The 10,170-nt window shown below is 48.5% G+C and overlaps 1 protein-coding gene across 1 annotated transcript; it reads left to right on the forward strand.

Annotated features, from left to right (window-relative positions):
• The first annotated feature begins 1,398 nt into the window (after positions 1–1,398).
• Positions 1,399–9,735, forward strand: CIAO3 (cytosolic iron-sulfur assembly component 3). Its single transcript, XM_081840397.1, has 11 exons — positions 1,399–1,529; positions 2,879–2,974; positions 3,578–3,721; positions 4,292–4,424; positions 5,144–5,278; positions 5,907–6,025; positions 6,687–6,816; positions 7,250–7,322; positions 7,489–7,629; positions 8,023–8,180; positions 8,402–9,735. The coding sequence occupies exons 1-11, from the start codon at positions 1,455–1,457 to the stop codon at positions 8,638–8,640; spliced, it is 1,443 nt and encodes a 480-aa protein (XP_081696523.1). The 5' UTR covers positions 1,399–1,454; the 3' UTR covers positions 8,641–9,735.
• Positions 9,736–10,170: the final 435 nt, after the last annotated feature.

A 10,170-nucleotide genomic window follows, 5' to 3' on the forward strand; every position in this document is an offset into this window, starting at 1 on the left:
CACATGCAAGTATCGGTCCCCAAGGGGCTCATAATCTAAGCCAGGAGTGAAGGTTCTCAAGGCCTGTTTGGAGCACCAGCTCTGAGATGCTCAGATGTCTCTGCAATAACTTGAGTGAGGATCCCAGAGCTGGTTCGCAGGTAGCCCCACCCAGACAACAACAACAACAAACAACAACAACAACAACAAGGCATAGTTTATGAGCTTCTTATGCACTGGGTAACCGAAGCAGACATAACACAGTTTTTGATACATATGATTACAGATTTTTTTAATAAAAAGCTCAGAGTTTTATCCCAAAAGTCAATGTAGGAGCCATGAAACGAGGAGGAAAGGATAGGATGTATGTTAGTTATTTGTTTGTGACATCCAGAGCTTTATGCATCAAGTCAGTGGGGTCCATCTAGTCTGGCATCCACAATGGCTATCCAGATGCCCAGAGGGGAATTTGCAAGCAGGACCTGAGCTCAAGAGCACTCTCCCCTCCTCTGGTTTCCAGCAACCACCATCCAGAACTCAGAAGGATTATTATTTCTTTTATATTCCACCTTTCCTCCAAGGAGCTCAGGATGGCATCCTATGAAGTTCTCCTCCTTATTTTATCCTCAGCACAACCCTGTGAGGTAGGTTAGGCTGAGATAGTGATTGACTGGACCAAGGTAGGGATTTGAACCCTGGCCGTCCAGGTCCTTCACTCTAACCTCTGCACGACAGGCTCATCCCCTCATTACAGATTCTTCTTCGCGCCTAATTCGGTTTAAGCTTTCAAATGGATTATTTCACTGGCTTTTGCCCCGCACGTGGACGGGGCTGCCATCGAGAACCTGAAGTGATGGTTACTTTGAGCACTCTACCTCTAACTCTTTGGAAATTCTCTTTTCTTCCTTTATAGACTTAGTGTAGATTCACATATTTGGGAAAGATGGAGGGCACAAGGAGAAGGGGACGACAGAGGACGAGATGGTTGGGCAGTGTTCTCGAAGCTACCAGCATGAGTCTGACCAAACTGCGGGAGGCAGTGGAAGACAGGAGTGCCTGGCATGCTCTGGTCCATGGGGTCACGAAGAGTCGGACACGACTAAACGACTAAACAACAACAACAACAGATTGACATATAGGGCTCAACGCCCGGGTTTCTTTCCACCTCCCTCCCCGAGTGAATAAGTATGAAACGGCCATAGACATCAATAGGCAGGTTGCTGAAAACCACGTCTAGGTTAAATCAGTTGGTTTCTCCGTTTATTTCTGCGGGCAAAAAACCTAGCCAAGCTAACATCGGGAGCCCTCATTAAGGAGGTGAGGGGGCTACTCTGCATAATTTATCTCCGTGTTCCTCTTTCGCCTTCGTCGTTTTGCGACAGTGTGGCGGAAATCGTTTATCAGGCAGTGTTGTACGAGCATATACTTCCTCGTCGGAGCTTTACGGCAGTGTGGCGGGGAAGGGAGATGCGAAGATGGCTACGGCTGTGTCGCCCTTCAGCGGAGTCCTGCAGTTGACGGACCTGGACGACTATATCGGGCCCTCGCAAGTGAGTGGGGCGGGGGAGGAGGAAGAGAGAAAGTGGAGGCAGGAGAACGAGAAGGATACAGGCATTTGGGGCCGGTCCCGTGTCGTATTCTTTGCAAACCTTACAACAACCATGTGAGGTAGGCCAGCAGTAGCAGCACACGCATGCTCGCCCATTGCTGAGACTCAGAGTGAGCGGCCCCAATATGCGGGGCCGGGGTGGTGTCATGATTAGAGGGTCAGGTTAGGGAAGGTAAAGGGACCCCTGACCATTAGACCCAGTGGCAAACGACTCTGGGGTTGTGGCGCTCATCTCACTTTATTAGCCGAGGGAGCCGGCGTACAGCTTCCGGGTCATGTGGCCAGCATGACTAAGCCGCTTCTGGCGAACCAGAGGAGTGCACAGAAACGCCATTTACCTTCCCGCTGGAGCGGTACCTATTTATCTACTTGCACTTTGACGTGCTTTCGAACTGCTAGGTGGGCAGGAGCAGGGACCGAGCAATGGGAGCGCACCCTGTTGCGGGGATTCGAACTGCCGACCTTCTGATCGGCAAGCCCTAGCCTCTGTGGTTTAACCCACAGCTCCACCCGCGTCCCTGGGTTCAAATCCCTTCTCAGGCATTGGAGACTCATTGGGTGGCCTTGGTCTGGTCAGGGTTGTCATGGGAAGGAAGGAAGGAATCAAAGGTTCTGGCTTCAGCAAATTGAAGACGGGACTGGTTTTAAATGTAATGAAAAACGTAAAGTGTCCAAAGTAAAGTGCATCCATTCTTTCTCTTGGCAAACCTCACAGCGATCCTGTAAGGGGTAAGTTGTTTTATCCTAACCATGGTGTGTGTGTGTGTGTGATGGGGTGCGGTGGGGAATAAAGCTGGCATTACGCTGTGGGTTAAACCACAGAGCCTAGGACTTGCTGATCAGAGGGTCGGCAGTTCGAATCCCCGCAACGGGGTGAGCTCCCGTTGCTCGGTCCCTGCTCCTGCCAACCCAGCAGTCCGAAAGCACGTCAAAGTGCAAGTAGATAAATAGGTACCGCTCGGGCAGGAAGGTAAACGGCGTTTCCGTGCGCTGCTCTGGTTCGCCAGAAGTGGCTTAGTCATGCTGGCCACATGACCCGGAAGCTGCATGCCGGCTCCCTCGGCCAATAAGGTGAGATGAGCGCCGCAACCCCAGAATTGGCCACGACTGGACCTAATGGTCAGGGGTCCCTTTACCTTTACCTATCAACCAGATTATCAATGCCTGAAGCAGGAATTTCTGAACTGTCCAGTGGGAGTCTAGGAGGAAACACTGCTTCTTCTTCCTGAAGTATGGATTGTGGGGTGTGTGTTTTGGTGTTTCATTTTCAGTAGTTCTCTTTCCTTTCAGGATTGCATAAAACCCATCAAAGTTGAGAAGAAGCTTGGGAAAGCAGCAGCAAAGATCCGCATTGAAGATGATGGGACTTACATTCAAGTTGACAAGGTAAAGTTTCCCCTCCTCAGTTTGATCACATCATAAGATGGGCTGGGGAAGCTTTTTTTAAGCTGTGTGTTTTTGCATTCCACCATCAAGCTTCTGGGGGCCACGTGGCAGTGGTGGGCAGGGCCAGAGGTGAAAGCAGGTGATGCCATTGCTGTGCCTCTTATACAGTAAGCTAAATCCCTGTCATAAGAGATACAAAATAGGTTTGGGGATCAGTGGTTACAGCTCTGCAGCCCCAACTACGAATTCAGAAGCCTCTTGGAAAGGAAGTTAGTTGCAGAGTTTGTTAACAGCTCTCCAGAAAGGAGAACCTTTTCAGTTGTAGTCAAGAATATTGTCCTGGTTAATGGATGCTCTCAGAAGAGCAATTACTCCCTTCTGCTCTTTGGACTGTGAATCTCTCATGTTTGGCCCTACAGTCTGGAGCCAAAACTTGTTACAGTCCTTGGACCCCTCTGTGATGCTTTTATTTATAAAATCTCCAACATCATCGTCAGATGGTGGGGAGGTAACCCCTGAATGACTGCTAGTGAAAGCTGGAAGTACTTTTCACGAAGGCTTGGAAGCTGATCTCCATCCCCTCTGACCAACTCTCCCTTTCAGGATGGAGGGTCACAAAAGCTTGAGAAGGCCAAAATCACCCTAAATGACTGCTTGGCATGTAGCGGCTGCATCACGTCTGCGGAGAGTGTCTTAATCACACAGCAGAGCCACGAGGAACTCCTCAGGGTCTTAAATACCAATAAAGTAAGTTGTTGATTCTGTCAGCATGTGAGTCATAGGGCCTGAGGACCTGGAAGATGAACTCTTTCTTGCCCACTTGTGCAGGAGAAGGGGTCTGATCTAGGGACAGGAAGGTAGGAAGCTGCCTTATACAGAAAGCCAGACCATTGGTCCATCTACACTGACTGGCAGTGGCTCTCCAGTGTTTCCAGCAAGGGAATTTCTAAGCCTTACCTGGAGATGCTGCTTGGGACCTTCTGCATGCAAGGCAGTTGCTCTGCCCTTGAGTTACAGCCCTTTGCCACTGAGTAGGCTGGATTTTCTTCCACTGCCAGGAGCAATGTTAGCAAGCTGTTTGCATTCTGGTTGGCTTCAGAGCAAATGATCTAGACCTGTTATAAAGCTGCTGGTAGGTTTGTGTTTGTCTTCCACTACTCATTGCATTAGGGACTAGATTCTCAACATATATATATTTTTAAAAAGAATCCAGCCATTTCATGCTAGCTACAGAAAGGCTCAGGGCACCTCAATATAGAAAAGGTAAATACTCCAGCAAATACTAATTTCATGTTGATGCTTGTTTGTTTTTTTAAGACGTCAGGTTCTGCTTCCCAGAAGCTGGTGGTGGTGTCCGTATCTCCCCAGTCCCGAGCTTCGCTGGCGGCAAAGTTTTCACTGACTCCTTTAGACACAGCCAAGAAACTGGTGTCTTTCTTTAAAAGTTTAGGTGAGCAGCAATGTCTCTTCTGAAGTATATAGCTTGATGATTTAGTAATTAAACACACTTGGGATCAAACGGATTCCTGTGTTCCTGAGCATCACATTTCTGCCACGAGGCTGGAAGGATAAAACTATTCAGGGGCTGCAGATCTTGCTGCCTTTTCACCCTTTTAACAAATAGCTTTTAAATGTCATTCTCATTTAGATGTCTGTTTGAATGGACTGCCCATATTAATTAAGTTGGGACTTATTGTTAGCTGATGATGTTTCTTTCTTTCCCCTCTGTTACATTTACAAAAATATATTTTTAAAAAAATGCAGGGGGAAGATAAAAAACGTGACCAAACTGCCTATCACTTGGATGGTTTTGATGACCCTTGTTGTAGAGGGTGTTGAGTTGACACAGCTTAGGAACAGCCCACCAATCCAGCTAGCTCAGTATTGTCTGCACTGGCTGGCAGCAGCTCTTCAAGGTTTCAGACAAGGTTCTTTCTCAGCCTTACCCAGAGATGCTGAGGATTGAACCTGCGACCTTCTGCATGCAAAGCAGGCCCTCTACCACTGAGCTGTAGTTCTTTGCTTAAGACATTTGGAACAAAGGAAGCTGCCTTGCACAGAGTCGGATCATTGGTCCAATGACACCTGTATAGAACTCTTTAGGAAGCCCCCACCACTCCACAAATGTGGTTTCCTTAACACCTAACCTCTCTCCCTTCCCTGTCTCAGGGGTGCATTATGTCTTTGACACGACTTTCTCAAGGAACTTCAGCCTGCTGGAGAGCCAGCGAGAGTTTGTACAGCGCTTCCGGAGGGAAAAGGAAGACAAGAAGGCTTTGCCTATGTTGGCTGCTGCCTGCCCAGGTAAGGCTGTTGTGGGGGGGAGAGAGTTGGGTGTGGGCCCTGCAACTGGTGCTACCCATCATCCAGGAACCTCAGATTGTAAGACCATGATGGGTGGGGCCAGAAGGAAAAGAGGATGGAGCAATGGATGTGAATTTTGCCTTTAAGCAGTAGGCTTCCTCCCCGTTCCCACTCACTTGCTTTTCAGGCAAGCGAGAGTCACTATCAGAGTACAAGGGCACATTCCAGCCAAGCAGAAACATTCAGAGAGGGTGCAAAGCTGAGCTGGTGAAGTGGGTAGCCTGGGGAGAATCCTAAGGGCCAAACAGAGAGGTCTGGAGGGCCACATTTGGCCTCTGGGCCTGAGGCTCCCTGCTCCTGCTGTGGACTATAAATGGGACATTCCAATATTTCTTTATAGCTGGTTGCATGCTGTTGCAATTTCGTTCCCTTTTTGGGTTTCTAGTCCTTTTTCTCGTCCAGCTCTATCCCTGGCAACACAAACATAGTTGAGCAGCTTTTCCTTTTCATCCCTTGGCCTTCCTTCCAATAGGCCAGCAAGAGGAGAGTGGGGTGGGGGTGGATGCTGCCTTTGGAGCCTGGAGGCGGATTTGCAACTTAAGGATGTTGGTTCTTCTTCCTCTTTCAGGCTGGATCTGTTATGCCGAAAAAACCCACGGGAGTTTCATCATCCCTCACGTCAGCACGGCTAAGTCTCCCCAGCAAGTGATGGGCTCCCTCGTCAAGAGGCACTTTGCCAAACAGCAAGTGTGTGTTCTGTGGCAGGCACTTTTCGCAAGGGAACTGGTGTCCTAGAAAGCCTGGGAGCAGCAACTGGGCTTCAGTTTGTGACCTCCCCATCAGATCGCCTCTGCAGAGAGCCAGAAAAGGGGTCACCCTCTCACCCAAACAATCCTCTGCAGAAAGGGGAGCTCAGACCCTTTCCTTTCCATGCTAGGGCAGTGCTGTTGTTGCTGCTGCTGCTGCTGCTGTTTTCTTCTTAAGGGCAACCATCTCAAGCCACCCAGGATTGTTATTACCCTATGGAATGACCTCACTCTCACTTCTCTGGGTTTAGACCAGCCTTTGCCCAATCCTGGACCCCTCCAGATGTTTTGGACTACAACTCCTATCATCCACTGCCAGTGCCATTGTGGCTGATGGGAGTTGTAGTCCAAAACATCTGGAGGGCAAAGGCTGGTTTGGACAGATTTGCAAAGGGTTCTACTAGTTAATGGTTGCTAGATGGAGGTTTTGCACCTCTGAATGCCACCTACCAGGCACAAAACCCAAACGAACTGGAAGTGGTTATTGCCTTCATTCTTTGCTTGTGTGTCTTTTACGGTGCCCTACTGGTGCCACTGTCAGAAACATGAAATCAGGACTAGTTTTTGCTGATCGGGTATCCCAATCTCTTCCCCATTTATAGCACTTGACACCTGACCAGATCTACCACGTGACAGTGATGCCTTGTTACGACAAGAAGTTAGAAGCTTCCAGACCTGACTTCTTCATCCAAGAGCACCAGACCCGTGAGGTTGACTGTGTGATTACTACAGGTAGAGCAGAGCCAGGAACTGTGATGCAGTCAGTGTTTGAGTTAGAAACACCCAGAAGATTCCATTGCCTGCTCCCCTGGCTTGAGGTGCAACTGCCCATTCACTAGCCACTACTTCCACCCTGCCCCATTTGAGTTAATGGAGCCCAGCCCTCATCCTGCCAGAGGTTTCTACACATACAACCTCCCGCATCACTCCATCCTGGCGAGCCAGAGGGATTATGCCATTTCAAGGACATATTCCAGCCAAGCAAAAGTTCTTGAGTAGGGGCGCTGAGTGGAGAAGCTTGGAGGGCCGCACTCAGTCCCTAGGCTTGAGGTTCCCCATCCCTGAACTGGAGAGAGGATTAATTCATTGCCTGGTAACTCCTCTCTGCTTCCTGTCTCTGTTCCATCCAGAATGCAAACTCCCTTGCATTTGTTCTGTGTTTCAGGAGAAGTTGTGAAGTTACTGGACCAGGAGAAGGTAACCCTATCAGAAGTGAATCCAGCCCCTTTGGATAGCATGTAAGATCCGAAGTCGCTTAACTTTGCTACGCTTACATCCGGCTTGCTTCTTTCACTTGTGCTCGATTTGCAGAACTTTAATCAGGATTTGGCCTTTATCGGCATGCAGCTGGGCATTTCGAGTTTTGCATGGTGCCCGACGCTGTTTCTTTTCTTCCTTACATAGGTTTAGTGGTGTATCTGAAGAGGAGCAGTTGCTTGGGCACTCTGGAGGCGGTTCTGGGGGCTACCTGGAGCACATCTATAAGTATGCCGCAAGGGAGCTCTTCGGTATTCAGGTGGAAGAAGTTCGCTATAAGGCACTGAAGTAAGGATATTGCATTACCGCCTGGAGCTCTTACCAAGTGTCCTAGCCCAGCCCATTTTCCCCAGCCTGCACTCTCTTCCAGTAAGGAAGTATTGGGAGTGCTACTGCTGCTGCTGCTTTGCTGCTGCCTGTCCCTTGCTCCAGCCTCCCTCACTGGCTAAAGAGCCAGCAGCCATTGCAAGCAGTCATGGAAGTTGCAAGAGAGCCATGACCTGGGAGGAAGCATTCATTTTCCAACCAGGCTGACTTTCCCACCAAAGTTGTACTGTTCGTCCATGTTCCGTTGCTGTCAGTTTCCACTCTGAGCAGTGCCTTGGGAGTGTGTCTGAAGAGACCATGTTTTGCAGTAGCAAATCTCTGGTTCCACCCTGACCCCTTTTAATTCTTCCCCAGAAACAAGGACTTACAGGAAGTGACGCTGGAAAAGGATGGCAAAACCCTCTTGCATTTTGCCCTGGCATACGGATTTCGGAACATCCAGAACTTGGTGCAGAAACTGAAACGGGGGAAGCTGCCGTATCACTACATCGAGGTGATGGCTTGTCCTTCAGGTGAGGCCACCTGCAGGTTGGAAACGGCAGGGGGGATAAGAAAAGGCTGCATATGTCGCTTGGAGCTCTCTGGCAGCATCCTAAGAATTCTCCCTTTCACTCTTACCAGTTAATACTGTAATAATAATAATAATAATAATAATAATAATAATAATAATAATGTATACCCCGCCCATCTGGCTGGGTTTCCACTTTCTTCCCGCCTCCTCGTTTCTTTCCAGGCTGCTTAAATGGAGGGGGCCAAATTAAAGCCGAAGGGGAGCCCAGCAAGGATCTTCTCCAGAGGGTGGAGAGGCTGTACGAATCGGTTCAGCCTGAAAACCCGGAGCTGAATGGAGCCGTGCAGGCACTCTACAAGGAGTGGCTGGGTGGCCCTGCTTCAGGACAGACCCGAGACATCCTGCACACGGGGTATCACGCAGTGGAGAAGTCAAGCGCCACCTTGAATATCAAGTGGTGAAGAGGGCTGGGAGTGCTGTTGGCACAGGTGGTGTCACAATCATGCCTTCTTGATTTCCTTCCCCTCTCCAAAGTGGTTGCTGGAAGGACATAGACTGTTCATAGGTGGCAAAATATGTAGCGAATCCACCTTTAGTACCAAAGACTGGAATAAAAATGATTACGGACAGAGGGTTTGGCTTTAAGGAGAGCTGTGTTCATCCGTATACCCTTGCCTTCCCTCCAGCTTCTGACAGCCATGACTGTTGGCCATCCTGGCAGCATCTGGAGTCCAATGATATCTGGGGGGCATGTTACATGTTGCTACCATAAACAATTGTCCTAGATCAAGATCTCTCTCTCCATAATCGACAATGCAAAGGAAAACACAATACTAACAGATGCTACTTGAGTGATGGTCACAGGGGCCAGGCAGTCAGCCTCTTGCAGAGTTTCAGTTGGAAACAGCCCGTTTTGTGGCTTGCTGCAGGTTGGGGGCTCTTGGATGTCTGCCCGAAAGGGGGCTGGAACACGTTCTTGGGGTTCAAAGTATGTACACCTGTCTTAGCTCAGAGTGTGTTTCCAGAGCTCTCTGTGCTTTTGGTCTCATTCCTGCCACTTGCCTACAATGAATTCCCTTAGTAACAAAAAAAAGCAGCTGTTATAAATCTACAGGATAAAGAGTTAAGAACTTCAGAAAGAGCCTCCTGGATCAGGCCAGTGTCTATACACTCCTACATCATCTTCTCAAGAGTCCCAAATCAATCTCTGCCCTACCTTTTTCATGCAGAGATTGGAAATTCATTCCCCATCCTGGACCGGGAGCAAAATGTCACCTACAACACTGAAGTGCGGTGTTTAAAAGAATTGTAGCCAGAAACCTGAAATGTTTCAGGCCTGCTTTATTACTTCCTTATTCTCTGCACCCACAAAGCCAAGCTTTTTCTCCAGGAGCGATGGGATTACCTAAGGAGACTCTTTAAGAGGCAAGGGGGATCTAGAGGTATAAATCACTTTCAGACTTTGAAAAGCTGATGTCACTTGATCAAGTTCACCAGTTTTGTTGAATTGATTAAATAGTTTTAATTGGATTTTGAATAAATGCAGTTAATTGTTACTGTTTTGAATTTTATTGTGTTATTATCTTCCTTGGTGGGTCATGCAAACTGCTAGTCTGAGCAACACTTTTTATAGGGTAGGGGGCACTGGGACCAACGGTGGAGGTGGCCTGAAAAAGTTTGGGAACCATTGCGATAGACTGTGAAGAAGCAGTTTAAGGGTGCAGCTAAATTGGAAGCAGAAACTCCGTGATTAGGCCCTCATGGAGTTTCTCATTTAAAACTGAAAATCACAGGGATAAATTAACACTCATCCGGATCCAGTTCTGAAAGGTTCAGGATGCTGAACTTACTTCATTGTTTCATTTGATGTCCACAAGTTCTAGTGCTATGGTAGAGGGGGAAATTGTGTTTGCTTCCTAACACTTGCAATCAGCCTGTCTTTGCTGGTGGCGAAAGTCTCGGCTCCAAGAATTAAGAGGCAGAACCACAGC

This window comes from Podarcis erhardii (genome assembly GCF_964252035.2).
Source record: "Podarcis erhardii genome assembly, chromosome: 14".
In the NCBI taxonomy this organism is placed as follows: domain Eukaryota; kingdom Metazoa; phylum Chordata; class Lepidosauria; order Squamata; family Lacertidae; genus Podarcis; species Podarcis erhardii.